At 36.2% G+C, this 16387-nt stretch overlaps 1 protein-coding gene across 1 annotated transcript in view; it reads left to right on the top strand.

Annotated features, from left to right (window-relative positions):
- The window catches only part of ROBO2 (roundabout, axon guidance receptor, homolog 2 (Drosophila)), a gene marked incomplete at its 5' end in the record, with an annotated part of 881870 nt that overhangs the window by 753706 nt on the left and 111777 nt on the right, over positions 1–16387 (top strand). The window contains 4 exons of the mRNA XM_006866447.1: positions 3894–4099; positions 9418–9499; positions 9955–10117; positions 11635–11801. Coding sequence (XP_006866509.1) covers positions 3894–4099; positions 9418–9499; positions 9955–10117; positions 11635–11801 — 618 coding nt within the window. The remainder of the gene's footprint in view (positions 1–3893; positions 4100–9417; positions 9500–9954; positions 10118–11634; positions 11802–16387) is intronic.

The following is a 16387-nucleotide window of genomic DNA, read 5'->3' as shown; positions in this document are numbered from 1 at the left end:
TATATATATATATAGTTGTTCTTGTTACGTGTCATAGTTAGTTCTGACTCATAGCAAACCTGTATAGGTCTTCTGATGAGCAACTGATGGGTTTGAACTGCCAACCATATGATTCGCACTCCTGTGCTGATCCTACAGTGTCATATACCTATAATTTGATACACACCAGCCACTGCTTGCCGATTTTGTGGTTGATTAGCAGTCTAGTACTTATCCTCAGTGCCACACCAGGACTCTGGCATTCTAGTTGTTGTTAAGTGTAGTAGAAGTCAGTTCCAACTCGCAGCGACCTTTCATAAGGTTTCCAGGGAGCATCTGATGACCTTGAACTGCCAACCTTGAGGTTCAACCTGACTTAGTAGTCCACTGTTTATCCAACAGTGCCAAATCAAGACCCCTAGATGTTGTTAGGTGCCATTGAATCAGTACTGACTCATAGTGACCTTATGCAGCAGAATGACAGTACCCAGTTCTAGACCATCCTCACAATTGCTGCTACACTTGAGCACATTGCTGCAGCCACTATGCCACTCTGTCTGCTTGGGGTCTTCCTCTTGTTTGCTGACCCTCCACTTTTCCAAGTGTGATGTCCTTTTCCAGAGACTAGTCTGCCTTGATAATATATCTGAAATATGATAGATGAATTCTGGCCATTCTGACTGCACTTCTTCCAACACAGATCTGTTTGTTCCTCTAGCAGTTCTTGGTACTCCAGATTAATTTTAATATTTCCCCCCAAATTGTAAGCTCCAATAACAAAAATTATGCACATTGATTGAGAAGTAGGTAATCGTTTAAGCTGCTATCGATCAACTGGTGTACAAAGGAGATTAGAGTATTAAGTAAAATGACTTTTATGATTGTATGCATTATAATCCAAGATAATATCCTTGAGATAAAAACTCTATTAATGATTAAAGAAGCAGAATATGCAGAAAACACTTTTTCGTATCACTATTGCTTGGTAAGAATCCACTCTTCTTTCTTTAATTTCCTTTATCAAAATAAATATATATATATATATATTGTTGTTGTTGTTGTTATGTGCCATCGAGTCGGTTCCGACCCATAGCGACCCTGTATAGGGTTTCCGAGGGTGTAAATCTTTACGGGAGTAGAAAGCCTCATCTTTCTCCCGCGGTGCAGCTGGTAGTTTCGAACCGCTGACCTTAAGGTTCACAGCCCGATTCGTAATCACTACGCTACCAGATATATATATATATATATTCAAATGAAAATATGTTTTGGATAATTAACAGAACGTTCAGCTGAAATGTACAGAATATTCTCTTAAAATAGACTTCCTTGGATCTGAATATTTAGTTTCATTTCCTTCATTGTAAGGTGACCTTCTAATGAGCTATATATAGGTGGAAACTTGCCTCCAATTAGTACCATATTTCTACCACCCATTTAAATTATAATATGCATTCACCTTTGCAGAAATACAAATATCTATTTCAAGTGCCTAGTTGTGCCTCTGAATTGCTTCTCCATGGCCTGTGGCACATCGTTGTGTTTTTGAGACATGCATTTGCTATACTGGATGGAAGATACCTACGTGTACCTTTAGTCACTACCAGTTGTTATCTTACATGAATTAAACATCAGAAGGGACCAAGTGAGCTTTTCATTTAAACCTATAATAACTTAAAAAATATATATGTAATTGTATTTTTGTTGAAAGTTTACATAGCGAATTGAGTTCCCATTTAACCATTTTTATACGAATTGTTCTGTGACACTTACTAGAATTTTCACAATGTGTCGACATTCCCTTTTGTTTGTTCTGTTTCCTTTGATTCCCTTCTCCTCCTTGCTTTCTCATTTTTTATTTTTATTAAATGTTGACCATTTGGTCTCATATATTGTTTAAGGGCATACATTAGTCATGGATTCTTTTTTTTAATTGTAAGCCAATTCATTGTTTGGCTGAAAGATGACCTTGAGGAGTAGTTTTAGTGTCCAGTTCAAAGGGTGTCTTAGGGTGATACTCTTGTGGGTTCTTCTAATCTCTATATTAGTCCGGTAAATCTGACATTTTTAGAAACTAGAATTTTGTTCTAAATTATTCTCCCATTTTATTCTGGATCTTCTTTTGTGTCCCTTGTCAAAACAGTTAGTAGTAATAGCCAGGCACCATTTAATTCTTCAGGATGTAGGTCAGAAGAGGCCATGGTTCATATGAGCTATTAGACTGATCTCCTCTCTTCCTTGAATCTGTGCTTTCCTTTCTTCTCTTTTGCTCTAGATGAAGAGATACCAATAGCTCTATCTTAGATTGGCAAGCTTTTAAGTCCCTACATGCTGTTCATCAAAGTAGGGTGTAGAATATTATCTTTATGACTTAGGTGAAGGCAATTGATTAAGTTGTTCTAAGCCTTAAAACACATTAAACTCATATCCCATGAGTTGTCTGGACATATCCAGGAAGTCACCATAACTGTTTCTTCTATGTGCCTAAAAAATTATTTGAAGGTAATTTTATGTTCAATCCTGTTTGAAGGTATTTTATGTAGAAATAATTTGGGGTTGAAATTTTGGGAGTAGTCCCCCAAAATGTCAAGGCCACACTAGACTACTTTGGTAAAAGTAGAAAGAGTGATTAGGAAGTAAAATTTACTTTACTTTACTGTAATTTGCATTGGAAAATCATGTGCTGTACATCCTAAATCATTTTGAAATACTCTGGAGGGCCAGACATTGCTCCTACAGAGGAATATTTGATAAATGGAAACAACAACAAAAAAATCACTGAGTTAAAAGTTTGCAGTATTGCATTGGGCAAATCTGCTTCACAAGACATCTTTAAAATGTTCAAGAGCAAAGATGTTAGTCTGAGGACTAAGATGGGTCTGACCCAAGCCATGGTATTTTCAATAACCTCATATACATGTGAAAGTTGAACAATGATTACAGAAGACCATAGAAGAATTGATGCATTTGGGTTATAGTGTTGGAGGAGAATATTAAAAGTTCCAGGAACTGCTAAAAGAACAAACCAATCTGTGTTGGAAGAAGTATAGCCAGATGCTCCTTAGAAGCCAGGATGGCCAGACTTCATCTCTCATTCTTGGGACATATTGTCAGGAGGGACAAGTCCCTTGTTGTTGTCAGGTGCCATCGAGTCGGAACCGACTCATACTGACCCCATGCACAGCAGAACGAAACAATGTTCGATCCTGGGCCAACCTCACTACCGCTGCCACACTTGAGTGTGGCAAGTCCCTGGGGAAGGCTATAATGCTTAGTAAAGTGGAGGGTCAGCAAAAAAGAGGAAGACTCCCAATGAGATGGACTGGCATAGTGGCAGCAGTAATGGACTCAAGTATAGCAACGATTGTGAGATTGGTACAGGACCAGGCAGTGTTTTGTTCTGTTGTACATAAGGTCACTATGAGTTGGTACTGATTCGACGGTATCTAATAACAACAAAAGTTTGTAAAGTTATGGAACATTTACCCAAAATGAACAGAGGAATTGATATGTTTGTACATACTCTGAATTTGAAGTAAAAGTCTATTTTTGTCATATCACAAACTTGGTGTAACAAGGCTGCTATTTTTTAACTGTATATACGAGTCAAATTAAATCAGCCAAGTAATATTGTTGTAATTAAAGACTAAATGTAATGATTTTTTGGAAATAAATTACTCATGATCTTCTATTTTAATATTAAGACCAACACTACAGTACAAATGCATAAATACATGCTATTTGATAAGTTCAAATAAATGTGTACATATATTTTGTGTGTGGATAAAAGAAAATGCAGATCATGTTATAAGTAACATGTGTGAATTTGAGAATTCAACCTTACTTTTAAAGTCAAGATGTCAGGATTACTGAAATTCATAGAAGTTTAAATACCCTAAAATACCTTCATCTTTTAGTTTTGACAGATAGACCTCCACCCATAATCCTACAAGGCCCTGCCAACCAAACACTAGCAGTAGATGGTACAGCATTACTGAAATGTAAAGCTACTGGTGATCCTCTTCCTGTAATTAGCTGGTTAAAGGAAGGATTTACTTTTCTGGGTAGAGACCCAAGAGCAACAATACAAGAACAAGGAACACTGCAGATTAAGAATTTACGGGTAAGTAATGTCAAGCTTTTATTTGGATTTTCATCTCAGTGTAAGTACTGTGTGGTGAATTTAAAATCATATATCCTAGTGTAATTGCCTTTTATCTCATTATATTTTTATTGTTAAGTGCAGTCAAGTTGGTTCCAACTCAGAACAACCCTGCATAGGGTTTCTAAGGAGAAACTGGTGGTTTTGAACTGCTGATCTTGTAGTTAGCAGTCCAGTGCCTATCCTACAATGCCAACCCAGGACTCCTATTTTATTATGTTGGTAAGTGCTGTCTAGTCAGTTCCAACTCAGAACACTGTGTACAGCATTTCCAAGGAGCAGCTAGTAGGTTTGAGCCACCGACATTGTAGTTGGAAGTCCAGTGCTTATCCTATACCAAACTCAGCAGTTCTAACCCACTAACCACTCCTCAGAAACCCTATCTACAAGTCTGAACCAACTTGAAGGCACTTAACAACAATTTTATTATAGGGCATGTTGTGTCTTATTTTACTAAAGTTGCTCGTAAGTTCATGCAGACCAAGAAACCTTTTGCTCCCTCATTCCAATCTATATGTTTGCAGTCCATGAAGCTAGATTTTGAACATTTAATATAAATAATTGTAATATATTACTTAAAGTAATTTGAAAATGACAACTGTTTCTGACCTACTTTCATAAACAAAGGGGGTTTGAAAATCAAGTCTTATTTAGCTAATGAATACATTGGTTGGGTCAAAGAGTTGTGGGGAAAAATTGAAAAGAAATGGAACTGAGTACTTAGGAAATAGATTTGTCTAGCTGATGTTAGTGGTAGTGGTGTGCTGTGGAAGGGGTTCCAACTCAAGCGATTATGTATAGACATAAGCAAGCTATTGCTGGGCCTTTATGAAAGGATTATGTGATAAAGAATGACCCTTCAGGAGTGACTCAAAATGTATAATTTTGAGTATTGAATTACTTATCTATGAAGGAAAATAAAGAAGTGTTGCTACTAGGATTCCAGTTCATACCTGCATGATTTTATTCTAAACACAAAGTTTGAACGTCAGTAGATTTCTCTCAGTAATACACTTGTCTTAGTCTCTTTGTTGTTGTTAAGTGCTGTTGACTCATAGCAATCCTACATAGGGTTTCCAAGGAGCTACTGGTGGATTTGAAATGCTGATCTTGTGGCTTGCAGTCCAGTGCTGATCCTACAGCACCACACCATGAGTCTTTAGGGTGCCTTCAAAATAAAGGTTCTATCAAAATAATGACTTTTGCTGGGCTAAATTCAAAACAGAGAGATCAGATCTCAGAAGGTTGTAGTTAACTGTTTTTAGGACTCCCAAGAGGTAATCTTGATAGTTTTTTTTTTGTTTTTTTTTGTTTTTTTTTTAATAACAAAGACAATCTCAGGTACTTATTATGAAGGAGTTTTATGAAAATTGAAAAACTGATTGGCAAGAAAAGATCAGGAAGGTTGTACCAAACATTTCCCCCGCCCCCCATCATGACAATGCAACTGCTGATTCTTCTGTGGTAACCAGGGCTGTCCATCAAGAAATTCATCAGCCTTACCTCATCCACCCTGAAGTCCTGATGTCGCGCTTTACATTCCCAAATGCAAAAAGCATTTAAAATGAGCACAATGCGAGTCCCTTGAGAATGTGAAAATTGACATTTTGATATGGTATAAATTGAAGAGTATAGAATCCTTCAGAGAAGGGTTGAAAAAATGGAAATGCCACCTTCATAAGTGTATAGATATAAAGAGAGGGTATTTTAAGAAATAGTAGCTTCATGGTTTGATATTTTCATTTAATGAATGTGGCTATGATTTTGTAGCAATACTTTTTGACTTTTAGCTGGTGGTCTGATACAGAATCTCCTAGGACTACATTTAGGCATCAGTCACGGATATTGTTTCACCTGAAAAATGACAGGGAGAAGAGCTTCCAAATAATGCTCTTTGTGGCTATCAGACTGATAACTTGTTTCCTTCTGGCTGTTGGCTGGTGAGAGTTCCTTGCTATGTGGATGTTCCCCAAATGATCAATTATTTTTTTTAAATAATCAAGGAGAAGTCTCCTTGCAAGGCAAGCATTCTACTCCTGTGTAACAAATTAGCAAAAGTGACATCCTACCACTTTATTACTATGATCTATTGATCAGGAGCAAGTCACAGGTCTTGCCCATAGTCAAGGTGAGACACTGTACAGATAAGAATACGATGAGGGAATTGTGAAGTATCCAGTTGTCTGACACACATATATTCATCTTACTTGACCAAATATAGTGCACTCCCAACTATGTCCCACGCTCTGAGCTAAAGCCAGAGAGTATGTTAATAGAAATGACAAAGTTTGAATGAGAACCAGTCCTAAGAAAGTTGGCATGATAGTGGATGAAGAAAAAGGGAAAGAAAATTATTCAGTGAGAAAACAATCAGTAGAGTATGATGTCCAGGTAGAAATTGTGAACTAAGATGAATAAAGAGGTAACCACACACACACACACACACACACACCAAAAAAAACAAAACAATATAGTGGAGCTTTTCCACTCACAAACCATGAGATAAAATAAAATATTTTTATTGCACATGTTTTCAGATGATCATAATTTGTAATATTTTTCTCTTAGGGTATAAAAATATTTACATGTTTATCTGGCTATTTTTTCAGTGTTATCATATGGCTCATATAATATATTAGAAATTTATATTTTTGTGGCTCATATAATTGCAAATGTGTACATACACACAAACACACAGACATACACACATTTAATTTTGAGACACAGACATTAATTATTGTTCTAAGATGAAAACAATGCTGTCAAGTTCAAATAAAAGAAAAATAAATTAATACAGATTTTTAGCCTGTCTTATCATTGATCATAAATTAATTGTTAAACTTTTTTGAACAAAGTGGAAGTTATTAAAAAATTAATGCCAAGTCTCCATATGTAAACACTTTAACCTCTCTGGGCTAAAGGGAGTCTTGGGCCAAGGAGGTTAATGCATTTTCACTGCACCACAGAACTAAAGGGTGTGCTTGAATAGTCAAGCTCCCCAGTAGTGTTTGAAAGAAGCAATTAAAGGTAGGTGCTGGATGATTCCAAACTTTGAGCCTACTGACAGGCTTCTGAGTGGTCTCTCTGAGAGGCAAACTCCTGGGGACTGGTCTGCAGCCAGCTACGCAAGGAGAAAAGTAGGTGATGGAGTGTGCCAGCATATTAATCTCATTTTAAAGCACTTGGGCAAAGATGAAAGGACAAGGATGGAAAAGATGTGAAATACTCATGACCACAAAAGACATCATTTAAAGTTTAAGGAATAACAATGAATGTGGTGATGATGATGGTGATACAAGAATGGCTTTTAACAGTGATTGATATTTAGACTTTTGATAGCAATTATGATAAACTCCAAATGAAAATTTTCTTCTTTTATTTTTTCCTGCAAGATGGCTTTATTTTAAGGGCAATAAAAATGTGCTTTATAGTATTTCACTTATGCAGTCAAGAAAGGATTTCTATAGGTCATAGTCTTTTGTGTCTCACTATTTCTTTTTTAGTACTTATTACTAGGGAAAAAAAAAAAAAAAGATGAATGCTCAGTCCTCATAGTCCAGCTAATTGGTAACTGAATTTGTATCTTTTGAGGAGTAGAATTTTTCAACACTCATTAAAATATACCTACCACAGCTAATGTCAGACTTGTATCTCCACACAATGACAAGGAAATGCAGTTAAGAAACATTACCTACATACTCTTCTTTTAGCATTTGCACGTGTAATAGCAAGTGCCACGTTTTTTGTTCAACAGCTATAATAAAATGCAAATTCTTTTCCTCTTCCACAGACCATATTCAAATGAATATCCCATTAAAATCCAACCTCAGCTCATTATTTTTAGTTTGTGAGTGATGCTTCTTAAATGCAAAGATTTCTAATGACTATAATGCATGCACAGCTCCATTTGGAAGAATGGTTCTTTTTACAATGGCTATACCCATCATTCCTCTGCATAATAGAAGACGATTGTGCAGAGATAATATGGTAAAGAATGACATGCCAGAGCAATTTGAAAGTTAAGTTAAAATATATAATGGCATTTAAAATCAATTAAAATGGTGCAGTGGCAGTCACATCCATGTGTTAATGATTTACCTGAGAATCAATTGTAGAAGCTGGAGTCATCAATACTTTTTCATTTTGAACCCAGCAGATATAATATACCATGAACTCCCATAACCCATTAAGAATTAGATAGACTCCTGTTCATTACAGAATTCAAATGCTACCTTTTGTGACTTGCAATATTCTGTTTGGTCATCAGTGTTTCTTCCATATCACTTTTTCTTCACTCTCAAGCTAATGCAAAAGTATATTGTTTGTACTATAAGTACATAGGGCTCAATCACAATGAGGACTTTTGAGTTACACCTTTTATTAATCTTGAACTTTCATTAAGACGTGCTCACAGAGTCATTTTTCATTTGTGAATGAGAAATCTTGATGATGTTTCCAACTCTTTCTAAAAGTCTTTTTCCATTCTTTATTTAATAATAAATATGATAAATGAAATGGCAAACTTTATGCCTTAAAAGAGAGACATACCTTAGATTAGTTCTCTAGTCCCTTTTAGCTAAAAATTGCAGTGATTCCAAAAACAAGGTTTGTTTAGTTTTTAATTACACAATTTTGTTTCTTTCACTTACACACTGCCATAGCTTAAATTGAGTACTGCTCTGTTTAAAGGGGAAGATTTGCTTTTCTTTTTAAAACAAGGTTTTTGTGTGTACATGTGTCATTTTTTTGTGTGTGTCTGTGTGTGTGCCTTTTTTTGCTTTTCCCCATTTCTTTCAAATGAAATGAACGGTTGGCTTCATTTTTTCTTTCATCATGGCTACCTTTTATCTAATGAAATGTAATGTATTTGATACAGAAAGCATAACTTTACATTATGTGTTTATAGGAAGCTGAAAATATTCTGTGCTAAATTGTCTATTATCTAGTTCCGACACAGTTAAGCCATACCATAAAATGGAGTTAAGAGATGAATATTACCATGGAGGCAAGAGGGCAGAGAGAAGAATGGCATTTATCAGACAAATATCTAGGTGTAGAATCATAAACTAAAACTAAAAATCTTTGAATATCTGTTATAAATAAAATAGCATTCTGTGAGTTTAATTTAATATTTTATGCATTTATCTTATTGATTCTAATAGAGTTTGGAAAGTCAAATGATATATTTTTTTTAAATTGAATATTTGCAGATTGAGATCAAGTAATTATCTCACAAAATGATTAAAGCCATTTAATTCTGACCCTTCTGTACGCTGTAGATTTCTGATACTGGCACCTATACTTGTGTGGCTACAAGTTCAAGTGGGGAGACATCCTGGAGTGCTGTGCTGGATGTGACTGGTGAGTTCTTTGTGAATTACCTGAACAACAGAAACCCTGAGCCCATTTATTGATTAGCTCATTATCAAATAACATATGCAGGACAGATCAATATTATAAATTAATTGAATGCAAAAACAAAATCTTACACTACTTTTGAATTGCTGCACCACTTGACATAGAGCACTGCATATGTATCATTTGATTAATGTCCTTGGTGACCTTGTTATTTTATTCTCTCTGTCTAAAATGAAAGCAACTCTAGTGGTCATGTGTGAAAGTAAAGTCAACATTTATTAACATGTAAGAGTGAATTTTCACTTATATATTTCTAATTCAAAATGAAGATGAATTGCTCTCTGTCCGGATCAACTCCTTTAGTAGACTATTTATCATTTTCGTAAGCAACATTTTCAGCTTATATAATCAGGAATGACGTTAATTTTCTTTTTTTCTAAACTATTTTTCGTCTATAGAATCTGGAGCAACAATCAGTAAAAATTATGATTTAAAGGACTTGCCAGGACCACCATCCAAACCACAGGTCACTGATGTTTCTAAGAACAGTGTCACCTTGTCCTGGCAACCAGGTACCCCTGGAACTCTTCCAGCGAGTGCATATATCATTGAAGCATTTAGGTATGGGACTGTTCCTTTTTTCTCCATTGGGTTTTTACCTTAACTCCTAAATTTAAAAATCTAACATGAACTCTCTTGCTATTTTATTTTACTTACATGCTCAATTTGTTTTAAGAATTAATCTTTTATATCTGACTTTAATAAAGAACAGATTCTGCCATTTTCTTCATTTATCACTTAATTATCCAAGCCTAGGTCTTTAGGAATCTGTTTCATGACACAATCACTGAGCTCCTGTCTTTACTCTGGTACTGTAAGGATTTTGGATTCAAATTTTGACATTTGATCGAGGCAGAAAGTAACTTAATTAGCTACAGACACTTTTTAAGTTGTACAATGTTTATTGAGGCATGGGACTCTGGAATCATTCTTCGCAATAATCAGAGCAGAACTTAAAATAATTTCTGTTTTTTATGTTGTATATTTGAATTCATCTGTTGGGTATGCATGATGGAAAATTAAAAGCCACAATTAAAAAATTGATTCCATGTGCTTCTGGTTGTTGTAAGGAAAAGATATTTATTTGAAATAAGTGGAGTCAATACCATGATAACCTTCTGCAGAGTGAATAACATGAATGGATAAGATGAGAAACTGTAGGTTTCAATGTACTTCTATCTGACATTTTAAAGGTGGTATAATAACTACTAGCTTTCTTTCCAAAGATTAGAACAATGATCATTTTAGGATTCCTTAATCTGTTCTTAAGGTTATGGCAGATGTATACTTTTCAGATATCACAAAAGTATTTTTCTATTATTTTCATGCCTTAATGCTGAAGGAATCCTGAAAAATAAACAGGCATACATGAAAATCACATTTTGAGCAAGTGTAGCATCTGACCTTAGACAAAGTACTCTAAATTGATGTCCCATCTGTGACTGGCTGGTAAATGTTCTGCACACAGATATAGTGACGTTTTTACCATTCTCAGATGAGAAATCACATTATTGTATAATGTACAATTTTATTAAAAATGTGACCAACAGAAAATATTCATTACATGCTTCCTTTCTTCTTTTACAGATATGTAGTTTAAAAGGCTCTATTATAATATTGCATGTGGAGGTGATGCAAAAGAAAACACACCTTTTGTTGGCATAATTTACTCTGTAGTCCATTTATTCTTTCTACAGGTTAATTCTTTTCAAGGTATATACATTTACAAGGACCATATTTATTGTATAAACTTGATGTTGTGATCTTGGCCTCTGTTCCTTTTACAGGTATTCATTTAGTGGGTTGCTGTGCATTAGCAAAGGGCTGGCACATCTTCTGGGCTGAGTTTAATTTTGTTGTGCATGGCACTTCCGTTAGGTGGGCTCGGCTTTGTTGTTGAATAAACTGAAACCATCCAAATGTTTCATTTATTGGGCTGAGCACTTCAAGTGTCATGTGTATGTGTTTGTGTGTGTTTAATTTTCAGCCATTAACCTTTGTCATAGATACTCAACCACATTTTGGATATCTTTACCTTTACAAATGTTTTCTAAATGAAATTTCTGTTCCTATTTCAGCCAATCAGTAAGCAATAGCTGGCAGACAGTGGCAAACCATGTAAAGACCACCCTCTACACTGTCCGAGGACTGCGGCCCAATACGATCTACTTATTCATGGTCAGAGCTATCAACCCCCAAGGTCTCAGTGACCCCAGTCCCATGTCAGATCCCGTGCGCACACAAGGTAATTTCAATCACTACAAATGTAACTGATTCTAGAACAGGAGTTAAACAGTCCTTTAAGAATAAAGGGATTGCCGGAGGAAAGTAAACATGGCTATGTTGCTTTTATTCCCTAGACTAGACCTAGTACAGAAAGAAGCTTGCTGTTCACCTTGGGGAGCTGTATCTTCCTTCTAGAGTTTCAGGGCTTTGTTTTTAAAAAATAAACTAGTGGATTGGGTTCACTTGAATAGCGTTCAAGGGGAATTTTTTTCTCCTATTTTGAAATGAATTGGGCAAATACAAAAAAGTGATCTTTTATAGCTAAGATGCCAGATTTATTACGTTAAGTGCCTTGGACTCAGTTCCAAATCATAGCGACCCTATCTATATAGGGTTTCAGAGGCTGTAAATCTTTTGTTGTTGTCGAGTTGGTTGTAATCCATAGCGGTTATATATAGGGTTTCCAAGAAGCAGTGGGTGTGTTTCAACCTCCTACCTTGTGGTTCAAACTGACCTTGAGATCTAGTGCTTTATTCCACAGTTCCACACCAGGAAACTTCATCTTTTTTTTATCTTGAGAGGTGAGGTGGACTTGACCTGCAGACCTCGTGTGTTAAAGTCCAGTGTCTGTCCTCTATAATCACCATGATCCGTAAGAAGCCAGATAGCGGTATCAAAATCACTCCCTATTGTTCAAGACAGTTCAGTGATTCTCAAGTTATGGTTTCCTAGTAAGCAGCAACTGCATCACCTGCTACCCTTTTAGAAATGCAGATAGATCCTCAGCTGCCCTGGAGATGGGCTCTGCAGTTGTTTTAACCTGCTTTCTAGGTGATGTTGATGCTCAAGTTTGATAACCACTGCTATGTTGTTGTTAAGTGCCATATCATTGGTTCTGACACATAGCGACCCTATATAGGGTTTCCTGTGAGCAATTGTTTGGTTTGAACTGCCAACTTTGCGGTAAAGCAGTCCAGTACTTATCCTACAGCACCAGGTTAGGACTCCACTGTTATTGTGCATTTACTCAATCTGTAGGTTTATGGAGCCAATATATTTCTGAAAGCAGAAAATCACTGGCTTTTTGAGGCATGCAATTCTTTTAATTAAATTTTAAAAATCCAGAATATTGAAATACGAGATCAAAATGTAAGGTTTCCTCATGTTATCTTGAGTATCCTGTCTCGTTAAGTTGAGACGGCACTGGAGTCTAGGGGTTAATGCACTATACTACATAATACATTAAAGTTTCTTTCCTACTAGAGGGATTTAATAAAATAGGAGTGGTGGCTTTATTATTTGTTTCAGCCTACTTCCCACAGGGGTTTTTGAGAAAGGGTTAATTATTTCTTATTTGTAAAAGGCTTTGAGCAAGATATAATTCAAAGTAATATTTTTATGCTATGAAAAGCACCACACAGCCATAAAATATTATTATAATTACAATGTAGTTCAGTGATAGTAACTAGCATGCTATTATAACAGAGAAGGGTGCCTTAAAGGAATCAAGTGAAATAAAGTCACCACGTGACTTTGTAACATTGCTGACATGATGACAGTCAAGGGAGGAGGGAATGCCACTTTGCTATTGTTCTCTAAGCAGTAATGTGATTAATTTTCCATGATGATAAAGGGCCTGTAGGTAAAGAACCTGTCTAAGGAAAAGAAAAAGCACAACAAGGAATTTGAAGACCTGAAACTGGCTATATTTTATCTTACCTGGATCCAATTGGTTTTAATGTTCTGAATTTAATGAGTAAATTAAATGACTAAACTTGAAATGGAAGAGAGATGTGGTTTGAAGTCAAGAAATTATGGTACTTCGATCACACATCTCTGTGTGGCTAGAAATGGTTTGTCTTTATGTGTTACTGCTGTGCCGGTGGGGAGATAATCAAGTGCAGAAGAGTTCTGTTGTGATTAAATCCAGAAGACATTCGTGATCATTCAATAACTATGCCAGTCACTAAATCTTGGCTCATAAAATAACTTCTCAGTGAAAGGGTCAAAAAAGATTAATGAAAAATTGTTTGTCATATGGCTTGTTCCAGTTGAGAGACTATATAAAGCAAAAGAGGTATGTTCTCTTAACAGATATTTAATAGGAAAACTCCTGTTTTGTGTCTGAGTGTCAGCATCATTTTTTGACACCATATTGTCAGCAGCTTTGCATTCTGTAAAACACTTCTTTTCAAAGAACACTGTGCTGTGTGAGCTTTTGTTTTCCAAAGGTATTAAGTATACAGCTTTCTGGAAATCCCTTTTCTCAGTATGACAGAAAATATGTGTACTTTGATTTTAATTAACATATCTACATATATGTTAATGTTAATTATATATATTTTTACTTAGTCATGTAAGACTTAGTTCAGCTGTTTGTATATTGTTTTTATTAAAGATAAATAGATGAAACTTAAGAAAAATCACCAAATGCAGTTCTTAAGTATTTATGTCCCAATTTAAGCTAGTGCATGTAATTGAAGTTATAGCTGAGGTGTGTACTTAAAAATAATTTTATAAGAGTGCTGTAGTGTGGCCAGAGAAAACAAGAGAAAACAAGATTAGGAAAATAAACTATTTTAAATTAGATTGCCTTCCTAAGTGCTTCCTAACTTGTTAAATTCTGTCTAGTTGGTTCCAACTCAGAGTGACCCTATCTAGGATTTCTGGGAGCAGTGCAGCTATCAACCTTGCAGTTAGCAGTCTGATGCTTAACCTATAGCCACCCCAAGGTCCCAACATAAAGTTGTTGTTCTTGTTAAATGCTGTTCAGTCAACCATAGAGTTGGTTCCGACTCATAGAGGCCTTGTTTAAGGTTTCCAAGGAGTGGCTGGTGGGATTCAACCACCAATCTTGCAGTTAAAAGCCCAATGCGTATCTGACAGCACCACACCAGAACTTCTCCAAAATTAAGTAGTGGGGGAAAACCACATTTCAACTTAGCAATGAAGTGCACCAGTTGGAAAAGCTTATTTGAGTATGTGTGAAAGTCATTGTTTAGTAGCAGCTTGGTGGACTTAAATGTCTAAAACTTATTATTTTTTCTTAATGAATGTTTTGGTTATAAACCACTGAATAGAATGGTAGCGTTAGTTGTGTATAACCTCCCCATTTTCTCTCTCCCCTCTCCATTCCTGATTTTCCAAAAGCAGCTGCATTACTGGAGTACTTCTCAGAGATTTTTATTTTAGCATATTTCTTTAGTGTTTTAAATTTTCATTTAATAGTATTTTTGTGAACTCCTTTCTTTCACTCCCTCATTCTGCTTAGCTTTAAGGACATAATCCCCATTGTCCCTCTAATTTCTTTCCATCCCATGCTCCCAGGCTGAATCAGGGCCTGTAACAAGGGAGGTGGGGCTTGATGGCAGCTAGGGTAGAGGTGCAGTGAGGTCCTCCATCAGCAATACCACAGAATACCAGGCAAAGCAGATTCAGGGCAGAGCTCCAACACTCGGAACCACATAGGTAGGAATATTTTAAAAACTTTGATGGCTTATAACTAGTGGAACTTGTAGTGAAAGGAAGAAATCATGTACTGTTGAATCTGCTGGGCTCAGTGACCTGGAGCCGACAACTTGGGGGAGATCAAATGGCAAGACCAAGTGGGGGAGCAGACACACCATGGAAAAACGCCTCGAGAACCTTGGAGCAAAGGTGGACAATACACTTTGTTGGTTTTGCTTTGTTCTGATTTTCTTGGTGTCTGTTCATTGCTCCCCCCACTGTTTGTGCACCTCCATTCTGGTGACTAGAGGAGGTGCCTGAGCGAATGGACACCCCTCTGCTCTCCTCACCACTAGTGGGTTCTTCTGCCAGACATGTGCACAGATACTCTAAGCCCAAGAGCTGGCCCTGCACTGTTTTTTTGTTTTTTTTTTTTGTTTTTTTTTTTCTTCTCAATAAGGAAAAGGGATGTGGAAAGGGAAAGAGAGTTTAAAAACAAAACAGGCCAAAAATTAAATTAAATCCAGAGGGACATCATAACAACCAACAGTAGCATCTTGAAATTTTTCAGGCAACTTTGAAGACAAGAATCTGAAAGAGGACATTTAAAGTCATACTCAGATTTTTGTTTCTTCTCTCCTTCCACTCCCTTTTCTGCTATTATAGACTATAGTATCCAGTCTAGTTTTTTTGTTTGTTTGTTTGTTTTTGTTTTTTGCTATCACTGTTTAGCTGTTTTAGGCTCCTCCTTCTACCTTTGGGGGCTTCTGTCTCTCTATATATTACCCAAGAAGAGACAGAAACTGCTGCCATATAGTCAAGCTACAATCACACTCTATAAAACACCAAAATCCTGGCAAGAACCAATACCAACTGCCATACACCAGGGAGGCAGACAACACCTGTGAAAGTTACCCACATCCTGATCACATCTACTTGGAAGCAATCAGAAAGCACAAGATATACCAAAACACATACTCAATTAAGTATTAAGGCCACAGATAAACACTAAACATGTCCAAGAAGCAAAAGCAGGTGTCCACATCAGCACATGTACAGAAACAAGATAAAATATCTGATGCAAATGACCTAGAGGTAGACCTGGACTCCATTCTGGAAAGAGAGCAGGTCTTGGAAATGCCTGACAAGGAATTCAGT

The sequence above is a fragment of the Chrysochloris asiatica genome, unplaced genomic scaffold (assembly GCF_000296735.1).
Source record: "Chrysochloris asiatica unplaced genomic scaffold, ChrAsi1.0 scaffold00091, whole genome shotgun sequence".
In the NCBI taxonomy this organism is placed as follows: Eukaryota; Metazoa; Chordata; class Mammalia; order Afrosoricida; family Chrysochloridae; genus Chrysochloris; species Chrysochloris asiatica.
Note: the sequence above shows the minus strand (reverse complement) of the source record. Positions and strands in the feature narration are given on the sequence as shown.